The sequence below is a fragment of the Hylobates moloch genome, unplaced genomic scaffold (genome assembly GCF_009828535.3).
Source record: "Hylobates moloch isolate HMO894 unplaced genomic scaffold, HMol_V3 SCAFFOLD_15, whole genome shotgun sequence".
Lineage (NCBI taxonomy): Eukaryota > Metazoa > Chordata > Mammalia > Primates > Hylobatidae > Hylobates > Hylobates moloch.
The window spans coordinates 7,530,941-7,541,569 of NW_026652290.1; the positions used below are offsets into that span (position 1 = coordinate 7,530,941).

General features: G+C 56.5%; 2 protein-coding genes across 9 annotated transcripts in view; one reads left to right on the plus strand and one right to left on the minus strand.

Annotated features, from left to right (window-relative positions):
* The window catches only part of LOC116483644 (retinal rod rhodopsin-sensitive cGMP 3',5'-cyclic phosphodiesterase subunit gamma), a 223,324-nt gene extending 222,326 nt beyond the window's left edge, over positions 1–998 (minus strand). For 2 of the 8 annotated variants that reach the window (XR_009209939.1, XR_009209938.1), the window contains exon 1: positions 456–927. Coding sequence is in view for 2 of the 8 variants with exons in the window: in XM_058428361.1 (XP_058284344.1) it covers positions 832–891 (60 nt within the window). In the remaining 6 variants the exon portion in view is untranslated. Of the gene's footprint in view, positions 1–455; positions 928–955 lie in introns of those variants that run through there. The other 6 variants (XR_009209941.1, XR_009209940.1, XM_058428363.1 and 3 more) reach the window with 6 other exon arrangements.
* A 9-nt stretch (positions 999–1,007) lies between these two features.
* Positions 1,008–8,539, plus strand: CCDC137 (coiled-coil domain containing 137). Its single transcript, XM_032177866.2, has 6 exons — positions 1,008–1,214; positions 2,018–2,151; positions 4,530–4,758; positions 6,042–6,124; positions 6,372–6,451; positions 6,789–8,539. Exons 1-6 carry the CDS (start codon positions 1,081–1,083, stop codon positions 6,996–6,998), a joined length of 870 nt encoding a protein of 289 aa, XP_032033757.1. The 5' UTR covers positions 1,008–1,080; the 3' UTR covers positions 6,999–8,539.
* Positions 8,540–10,629: the final 2,090 nt, after the last annotated feature.

Here is a 10,629-nt window from a genome sequence, read left to right on the forward strand (position 1 = left end):
TGTCCTCAGCTTTTTCACTTTCTGTGACTTTAGACATGTTATTTCACCTCTCTAGACTCAGTTTCCCCACTGCGCAATGGAAGTCATGGGTATGACACGGTGTGATTCACAGGAAGTGCCAGGATCAGGGCCTGGCGCCGGGTGTGCACTCCAGTAGATGGTGGGGGGTAGGGGAGGCACTCGCCACCTCCAGCTAAGATGGCTGCTCTGTGGACACGAGTATGGGAGAGGTGTAACCCTGTAAGCTCCTGGCCAGCCCAGCACCCCTACCAGTATAACCAAGCCCCACCACCTCTGAGGGACCAACTGGAAGAATCGCACCACCCTTTATCCAAGTTTCCCTGTCACAAAGCCCAGGCTTCTCAGGTCCCTCTCATCCCAGCGTGAATGTCCTATAGGCAGCCTTCGCTCGCTCCCCTGCTCTATCTACCCAAGATCACGGACTGACACGCTACCAACTTCACTTATTTCTCTAACTAGTCCTGCGAGGAGCATCATCCGCTCCATGTCCACGGCCAGTCCCCAGAGCCCAGGAGGTCTCGCACACAGGCGCTCGGCAGATACTGAGAAACAGGAAAGTGGCCGGTCACCGGGTTGCTTCCTCTCCCGGGGCTAAGCGGCCCCTCCACAGATTCCGGGGCGGGGACTCGGTAAAAGCGGATGGAGGAGAGGAGCGAGGGGCCCTTCGGCGGCGGTCAGCGCGCGATCCTCCCGGCTCCGTCCCCACGTGCGGGTGGAGGGGCCGGGGCTCCTCCCGGTACGTGCGGGCCCCCGGACAACGGCCTCTCGGACGTGCCCTTCGACGCTGCCAAGACCCCTCCTGGTACTTGCCGAGCCACGGGCCGCGGCGGCTACCGCCCGGCCTCCCCCGACCACCCTCCGCAGTAGCATCGCCTGCGGACTGGATCCCGCAACCCCGGACCGTGAGCGGCGGGCGCTCCGACCAATCCCGGACCTTCAGGAAGTCGCACCGCGCCAGCCATCGTGGGGCTGAGCGCAGGAAGCGGAAGTGCCGATCGGTGGGGCGGAACCGTGCAGGAAGGCGGAAGTGGCTTCGCTAGGAAAACTCCAGGCGTGGAGATGGCGCGAGCTGGTCACGGAGCAGCGGTGCCCAGGGTGCAGGCGGGTCCTGGGAGTCCCCGGCGAGCGCGGCGGCGGCAGCAAGTGCAGCCGCTGGGAAAGCAGCGCCCAGCCCCGTGGCCCGGGCTTCGCAGGTGACACTGCTGCCCCGCGAGGCCGCCCAGAGAAGGGGACGCCTTGAAGGCTCCGCCCGGGACCCCCTAGGGAGCGTTCACTCGGACCCCTTCCCCAGGTCGAGCTCAGTGCCCTCCTCTGTCTGTGCCCGCGGCCCACGCTTCGCCAGGATCGGTTGAATGAATGGAGGCGCGAGCGAGTCCCTGGTTTTGCCTTTCCCGCGTCCCAGTGTCCCGGTTCTGGACGAGGTCAGGGCGGAAAGGCCTCCTGGGCTTTCGGAGTGCCTTTCGGCCTCGAGTCCCGTGAGGAAGCGGTTCAAGGACAGCCACTGAGTGAGATCGAGAGGAAAGATCCCTGCTCCCTGGACTGCTGGACTGTCTCGCACCACAGAAGCCAGATGTGGCCCCTGTATAGATTCTTTTTTTTTTTTTTTTGAGACGGAGTCTCACTCTGTCGCCCAGGCTGGAGTGTGGAGTGCAGTGGCGCGATCTGGGCTCACTGCAAGCTCCGCCTCCCGGGTTCACGCCATTCTCCTGCCTCGGCCTCCCGAGTAGCTGGGACTACAGGCGCCCGCCACCACGCCCGGCTAATTTTTTGTATTTTTAGTAGAGACAGGTGGTTTCACCGTGTTAGCCAGGATGGTCTCGATCTCCTGACCTCGTGATCCGCCCATCTTGGCCTCCCAAAGTGCTCCCAAAGGCGTGAGCCACCGCGCCCGGCCGGCGCCTGTAGATTCTATTGCCAGACCCAACTATTGTTTCTCTTATTGATTCTGCTTGTGCTTTACTTGGGACGAGTCTCACCCCCGTGTTCTTCCTCCCAGCAAAGAGAAGAAGAAAGTGAACTGCAAGCCTAAGAACCAGGACGAACAGGAGATCCCTTTCCGGCTCCGGGAGATTATGAGGAGCCGCCAGGAGATGAAAAACCCGATCAGTAACAAGAAAAGGAAGAAAGCAGGTGTGTGCAGGCCCATACTGGGCGGCAGTGAAGCTTTGTGTGTCTCAACCCGCCCAATCGCCCAAATACTTCAGAACGTTTCAGGCAGATGAAATATGCCAAGACCCGGTGCTCAGAAGGTGGGGGAGCGTGGCCAAAGCTAAAACAGTGGCTGGCAGCGGGTGGCGCTGTGGTTTCAGACGAGTCTTGGAAGGAGGCTGTGGGGTGGGCGGGGAGGACCCGTTATGGGGCCTCAGGAGCCGTGCTAAGGAGTGACGTTTTTTTCCCCCCGAAAGTAGCGAAGATTCATCAGAGTTTTTAGCAGGGCATGGCCAATTCATGTTTACTCTAAGCAAAAAAAGGTCACCGAGTGGTGATGGAGTGAGCGGGAGTGGACTTGGCAGCTGGCAGGGCTACTGCCAGGGAGAAGCCATGATTCTTGAGACAAGAGTGCTGAAGCAATGGTAAAGACAAGTGGGTGGTCAGGAGCTGAAGGAGGAAATTCGATCAGGCCCCTCTGAGAAGTCTGCCTTCCTCCCCCAAGTCTGGGTAGGGTATCCACATGTGTCCACTGCTGCAACCCAGAGGTAACACTCTGGGCACGTTGGGAAACGGTGTCCACTGTGTGTATATTTTGCTTATAGACACTTTTCTCTTCCCTAACGTGGGACTGGTTTTACAGCAAAGCTGTTTTATAATTTGTGTATAAACTGTAGGCTTCTTGTTGGGGGTTATATGGCTGCCAAAGGGATAGTGAGATAGAGGTGAGGAAGGTGCAGGGAGGAGGCGCACTGGCCTGGGTAGCAGATGGCACGTTCTGAGCCGTGGTGTATTGGCACCTTTGTTTGTTTATTTATTTATTTATTTATTGAGATGGAGTCTTGCTTTCTTGCCCAGGCTGGAGTGCAGTGGCGTGATCTGGGCTCACTGCAAACTCTACCTCCTGGGTTTAAGCAGTTCTCCTGCCTTAGCCGCCTGAGTAGCTGGGATTACAGGTAACACACCACCACACCCGGCTAATTTTTTTTGCGGTTTTTTTTGTTTTTTTTTTTGAGACAGAGTCTTACTCTGTAGCCCAGGCTGGAGTGCAGTGGCGCAATCTCAGCTCACTGCTACCTCTGCCTCCCCTGTCCCAGTTCAAGCAATTCTCCTGCCTCAGCCTCCCGAGTAGCTGAGATTACAGGCACACGCCACCAAGCCCAGCTAATTTTTGTGTTTTTAGTAGAGACGAGGTTTCACCATGTTGGCCAGGCTGGTTTTGAACTCCTGACCTCAAGTGATTTCCCCACTTCAGCCTCCCAAAGTGCTGGGATTACAGGTGTGAGCCACTATGCCTGGCCTTTTTTTTTTTGGAGACAGAATATTGGCTCACTGCAACCTCCACCTTCCAGGTTCAAACAAGTCTTGTGCCTCAGCCCCCCCAGTAGCTGGGATTACAGGCCTGTGCCACCACACCCGGCTAGTTTTTATATTTTTAGTAAAGGCTGGGTTTTGCCATGTTGGCCAGTCTGGTTTTGAACTCTGGCCTCAAGTGATCCGCCCACCTCAGCCTCCCAAAGTGCTGGGATTACAGGTGTGAACCACCATGCCTGGCAATATGCATGTCTTCACATATTTATGAACACAACCACCTGCCTGGCACTGTCCACCTCCTGTGTTCCACACTCGCCCGGGGTCCTGCACTTGTGTTCACAGTGGATGTCGTAGGTCTGCCCACGTTTTTTTTTTGTTTGTTTTGTTTTGTTTTTTTTTGAGACGGAGTCTTGCTCAGTCGCCCAGGCTAGAGTGCAATGGCACGATCTCGGCTTACTGCAAGCTCCGCCTCCCGGGTTCACGCCATTCTCCTGCCTCAGCCTCCCGAGTAGCTGGGACTACAGGCGCCCGCCACCGTGCCCAGCTAATTTTTTTTGCATTTTTAGTAGAGACAGGGTTTCACCGTGTTAGCCAGGATGGTCTCGATCTCCTGACCTCATGATCCGCCCATCTCGGCCTCCCAAAGTGCTGAGATTACAGGTGTAAGCCACTGCGCCCGGCAGGTCTACCCACGTTTCTCTGTGTAGCTCCACTGGGCTTCCTTGGGCAGCTGTGCAATGGAGTCTGTGGGTGATCAGAGGAGAATTCATTCAACCAGCCACCTAGGGGTGGACATTAGGTTGTTTCTGCTTTCCTTTTTCAGCTGTGCTGCAGTGGACATCTGTGACAGGTGCCATTGGGCTGGGGGGTCTCGTCCCTGGGGATGCCAGGCCGGGCATTCTACATCCTCTTCGGCTACTATCGTTGGGGTGCTTCCAGCCAGCCTGGTCTTCCCTTCCTGTGGCTTTGCGGGCGGGAATGAGCATGGGCCACCTGCCTGGCACTGTCGGCCTCCTGCCTCCTCTGAGGCCTCCCTTTGTCCTCAGCCCAGGTGACCTTCAGAAAGACATTGGAGAAGGAAGCAAAGGGAGCGGAGCCTGACATCGCCATCCCCAAGTTCAAACAGAGGAAGGGGGAGTCCGACGGGGCCTATATCCAGCGCATGCAGCAAGAGGCCCAGCACGTGCTATTCCTCAGCAAGAACCAGGCCATCCGGCAGCCAGAGGTGCAGGCAGCTTCCAAGGAGAAGTCTGAACAGAAAAAAGCAAAAAAAGCGTGAGTGGAGGCGGGAGGGGTTGGGGTCTGCCCTTGGAGCCAGGGGGAAGACATTGGGTTCCCATGATGGCCCTCTGCAGGGACCCTGTTTCGTAGCCGTGGGGCAGCCCGGATTCAGGGAAACCAAGCCAGAGCCCTGGGAGTTGGCAAGTCAGAGCATCCAGCTGGGAGCCAGTGAGGTTGTGGCCCCCAGGAGGCTGTGGAACCTGGGAACTCTGCGGAGACCTCGCTTGGTCCTTGCTTTTCACAGGAAAAGCACCAGAAAGCCCTAGCCCTGCGGGAATCAGCCCTGAGGTGGTCGGTCTGAGGGTGACGTGCCCGGGCGTTCTGTTTCCATTAGGGCCCTTCCTCGTCCAAGAGACTACACCTTTCTAATTCTGTAAAAGCTTTGGCCGAGTACAGTGGCTCACGCCTGTAATCCCAGCACTTTGGGAGGCCGAGGCAGGTGGATCATGAGGTCAGGAGATGAAGACCATCCTAGCCAACATGGTGAAACCTCGTCTCTAATAAAATACAAAAAAAAATTAGCCGGCCATGGTGGTGCGTGCCTGTAATTCCAGCTACTTGGGAGCCTGAGGCAGGGGAACCGCTTGAATCCGGGAGGCAGAGGTTGCAGTGAGCTGAGATCGTGCCACTGCACTCCAGCCTGGTGACAGGGCACGAGACTCTATCTCAAAAAAAAAGAAAAAAAACTTTGAAGGTTAGAGAGGTTGCTTTCAGCTCTGTAGATTCCCTGTTTCTGGATTGTTGTATTACTTATAATTACCTTAGCCAATGAAAGTTCATCACAGAGAACGTGGCCCAGATACAGCCTGGCACCATAGTGATCTCCAGAGCTGTCGCTGAAGGTGAGGCTTCCAGATTCACATTGAGGGAGACGTGATATATGATACTTGTTAAGCCCTTTAGACACAGCAGCACGGGATGGGCTGGATGAGTCTCTGTTGGGGGGTCTTTGGCAGCATTCCCAGCCTTCATGCACAAAGTGCCAGTAGCCCCCGCCTGCGTATCTGCACACATTGTCAGATGTTCCCTGGCAGGCAGCCGTCCCCAGCTGAGAACCACTGAGGGGGACCCTTGAGGGGCCTCTTGGGGTCAGAGCCTTCTTTGGTGGGCAGCTGTGGGTTTCGGGGTGGTAAGGGGACCGGGGACTCGGAGGCAGCCACCTGTTCTTGGGTCCCTGCTCTGCCACAGGGGATCCCTTGTGGGTGGGGCGGCCTCTGCCTCCTCCCTGGGTGGAAAGAGAATTTAGGAATCCGAGTGACATGTGCTTTCTTCCCCAGGTTCCAGAAGCGGCGACTAGATAAAGTCCGACGGAAAAAGGAGGAAAAGGCGGCAGACAGGCTGGAGCAGGAGCTGCTGCAAGGTGGCTCTTCCCAAAGCGATGGTGTCAGCAGTGGTCTGGGTGGGGCCTGGGCACAGGCCTTCTGTTGCCCACCAGCCCTGGCTGCACTGGGCACCTGTGGTCTCCCCTGGGGTCCACAGCCATTAGACCGCTGGATGAGTTGGTGTTCTGTCCCAGCCCTATGGGAGGGAGGTGGGCGGGTGGTGGCTCTGGGTGTCGAGTGCAGTGGCTGTGGGCAGCAGTCCTCAGTTGTACTCTGCCCCTCCAGACATGGTGAAGTTTGGTGAGGTTGTCCTGCAGCCCCCAGAGCTGACTGCCAGGCCCCGGAGGAGTGTAAGCAAGGACCAGGTAAGTGGGGCATGGAGACAACTTGAGTTTGTCCCCCAGTGCTGCCAGGGAACAGAAGCCTTGGACAGGCTGGATACGGTGGGTCACACCTGTAATCCCAGCACATTGGGAGGCCAAGGCAGGTGGCTCGCTTGAGTCCTGGAGTTGATACCAGCCTGGACAACATAGCGAGATCCTGTGTCAAGAAAAAAAAACCCTCAGCCAACATGTGTGCTGTCTGGTGTGTGGCCTGAGAGTGCAGCGTTCTCACTGGTGGGAGAGCTGTTGAAGCTGTGAGGCTTTCTGTTGCGTCCCCTCCTTTCCCAGCCAGTGCCTCACCCTCCCCTCTCTCCCTCAGCCTGGCAGGAGATCGCAGATGCTGAGGATGCTTCTGAACCCAGGCTGTGTGTCCCAGCCTCTGACCGCCTCCCTGGCCCGCCAGCAGATTGTGGGGGAGGAGAGAGAGCGGGCTGTGCAGGCCTACAGAATGTTGAAGCAGCGGTGGCGGCGGCTGCACGGGGAGCAACCCCACCTCACTTCCCGGAAGAAGGCAGAGCCGCAGCTGTGATGGAGAGACACCTGGGGCCTGGCCACACTCCGGGAAAACTGGCACCAGGAGCTGCCACACCTGGGTAGGAGAGAGGCAGGCCTGCCAGCAGTGTGGGGTGAGGCCTCCAGCTACTTGTTCACACATTGGACACTAGTGGGTCCACATCTTACAGGGGGTGAGTGCCCGACGGACTAGGGCCAAGGCCTGGTTGACAGACGGCCCATGGGGCCCTGTGTCACTCACAGCTCCATCTCTTTGTTTTGAACTTCCATTCTGAGTCTCAGCCCAGGTACACCTTAGGAGGGGCTGGATCCCTGTCCCTGAACACCAACTACTGAGACAGCTGATGAGGCTGGCTCGGTGTGTAACGGCGTGTGTGTGTGACAGTGTGTGACGGAGGCCCCCGGAAGTGCACAGTGCACATCAGGCAGAGCAGGCCACGGGCAGGGAAGACGCATCGGGGCAGGGCCACTGGGCACATCTGGACCACCTGGGAGGGCTCTGCAGGGGACTGTGACTACAGGCTAGTTGTGAGTGGTCCCCTGCAGAGGCTGCCCACCCAAGGTTTGGTTGGGGTGAAACGTGATGACAACATATACACTTGAGGTGGGAACCGGGGGCCGGGCGCGGTGGCTCACATCTGTAATGCCAGCACTTTGCGCAGCCGAGGTGAGTGGGTCACCTGAGGTCAGGAGTTCGAACCAGCCTGGCCAACGTGAAACCGCATCTCTACTAAAGATGCACGAAAAAAAAAACAGTGGGAATAGAGTTGTCACCTACCTAACAGGGCTCTGAGAGAGCCGGGAGGCCCAAAGTGGCTGGAGAAGGTAAAGGAAAAATCCTGTCTTGGGCTGGGGGTCACAGAGTGGGTCCCAGGGGGAGTTCCTGCTGAGGGCAGGGCCTTGGCCAGGCTTCAGTCTCCATCCAGTGCCAAAGGAGGAAATGCCCAGGCTGTCAGCATTTCCAGATGAGAGCAGAAGGGAGAGGCTTAAACCCAAGTCACACATCCAGCAATGGAGTCTGACAGCCCAGCACCATCTGGGAACTGAGGAGCATCTCTGCCCGGCCGCCCAAGGACTGGAAAGTGAGGAGCGCCTCTGCCTGGCCGCCACCCCGTCTGGGGTGAGGAGCGTCTCTGCCCAGCCACCACCCAACTGTCTGGGAAGTGAGGAGCGCCTCTGCCCGGCCGCTGTGCAACCTTCCAAGTGTGAAGTGACAGCCTTATGTGTAATCTTTTCTGTCTTCCCCAAGTTTGCACTTTCGACATTAAAGTTTACTTTTTAGTTAGAAGTTTTAAATTGGAGAATATATATTTAAAGTCAGGGCTGTTTTCCTTTTATGTGCGTTTCCCACCTTGTGATGGACCCGGCAGCCCCAGCTCTCGTGTTGGGATGTTGGTTTTGCAGCAGCCAGAACTCAGCCCCAGATCACATGCAGCAGCTGGAAGGGGGTGGCCTTTCCCTGGGAAAGGGCTGGGGCAGCAGCGGGTGGCGCTCCCACTCGCTCGGTGCCTTTGGTTTTGGGCGTCAGTATCGGCCCGTGTGGCTAAGCGAAGGGATCCCACAGGGCTGGGAAAGCACTCATGCTCTCCACTGCATCCATGATTCTCAGGTTTCAGCTGGTGGAAGGGAAACCCCTGGTGGTTTTTAGGGCCTCTTTGTTGCCCAGGCTGGGGTGCAGTGGCATAAGCACACTGCAGCAAGTTGTTGGGCTCAGGCGATCCTCCTACCTCAGCCTCCCAAGTACTTGGGACAACAGGTGCTCACCAACAAACCCAAATAATTTTTTGCGCTTTTGTATAGATGGGGTTTCGCCACGTTGCCCAGGCTGGTCTCGAACTTATGGACTCAAGGAATCCACCTGCTTTGGCCTCCCAAAGTGTTGGGGTTACAGGTGTGAGCCACTGTACTTGGCTTTTTTTTCTCTCTGGTCTTGCTTCACCTTGGCAGGAGTGCAGTGGCACACTGGTCTCCAAGTCCTGGGCTCAAGAGATTAGCCTGCCTTGGCTTCCCTCAGTGCTGGGGTTCCAGGAGAGAGCAGCTCACCCCTCCTACTTTTCTTTTCTTTTTTTTTTTTTTGAGATGGAGTTTTGCTCTTGTTGCCCAGGCTGGAGTGCAATGGCACAATCTTGGCTCACCACAACCTCTGCCTCCCGGGTTCAAGCGATTCTCCTGTCTCAGCCTCCCAAGTAGCTAGCATTACAGGCATGCAGTACCATGCCTGGCTAATTTGGTATTTTTTAGTAGATACGGGGTTTCTCCATGTTGGTCAGGCTGGTCTCAAACTCTCGACCTCAGGTGAGCTGCCCGCCTCTGCCTCCCAAAGTGCCGTCCTGCTTTTCTTACTTATCCTTTACTTCCGGAATCTTCAGGAGGAGGTGATGTGGACATGTCAGAGTCGACGTTTAAGATATGAAGGCCATGGATGGGCCTCCCTGGGCCTTCCGCTCTCCAGGGGGCAGCGCTGATCTCTCCATATAAAGGGAAAACTGAATTTGCACAAAATCGGGGTGCTGACAAAACCAGTGATCCCAGATGGGTCACCTACTTGTACACACAGGTCTCGCAGCACCCTAGTTGTAAACTTTCCCACAAAGAATTTTCCCAGACTAGCCAGATTTTCTCCTAGCAGCCAACCCTATCACACATTTATTAATGTGATTTTTTTTTTGAGGAAAAAAATATTAATGTTATAATTTCACATACCGTATAATGCTATCCTTTGATTAGCGTTTAGTTTGATGGGAACTCCAAACCGTTACAGAAAATTCAGGCCAGCTGTGGTGGCACCATGCCTGTGGTCCCAGCTACTCGGGAGGCTGAAATGGGAGGTTCACTCAAACCTGAGAGGTCAAGGCCGCCCCACCGTCTTGGGAAGTGAGGAGTACTTCTGCCCGGCCGCTGCACCGTCTGGGCCTGTGAGCCGTGATTGTGCCTCTGCGCTCCAGCCTGGGCTGTAACAGAGCAAGACCCCCATCTCTAAAACAAAAGAAAAAAAAATCATATCCAGGCGCTACATCTGCGCTGGGAAGAGTCCACAAGCAGAGGTGACTCTGAGAACAGTGGTGTCCTCAGCAGCATCAATTTCCCCACTCAGGAGTGAATTGGGCTCCAGCATGTGCACCGAGGGGGGTCCAGCGTGCCTGGCCCCAGAACAGCCACTGAGCGCAGGGACCCTAAAGTTGGGTGGGGGTCTGGGTGACAAGGCCAGGGGAGTCCCCAGCACCCCTCACCCACCCCGCAGGATACCCCAATTGACACCGTGTGCCAGCAAAGTGGGGACCTGATGGTTTTTGGAACGTGGGTCATTGAAAGTGGCCTGCAGCACACGGCCTGTCAGGAGCAGGCAAGGAGGGTCCTTATTACCCACCCCGAGACCGTCCTCCCGTGGCACCATGCCACGCCTGCGTAGGGCTTCCTGGCTGGAACTCACCCTTGAAAACCACCTGAGGAGGTGCCAGAGTGTGGCTGCCAGCTCCAGATCACGTCGGCTCCACCTGCCCGGAACCCAGCTGCCACCAGCGCTGGCTGGGAACACAGGCTTGCTATCTTCGGGTCTTGGGAAACCTGTACTCTTAGGACTCATTCAGGATCAGCATGTCCAGCCCAAGGATTGCTTGAGGAAAGGCACTCCCTCCCAACTAAAGGAA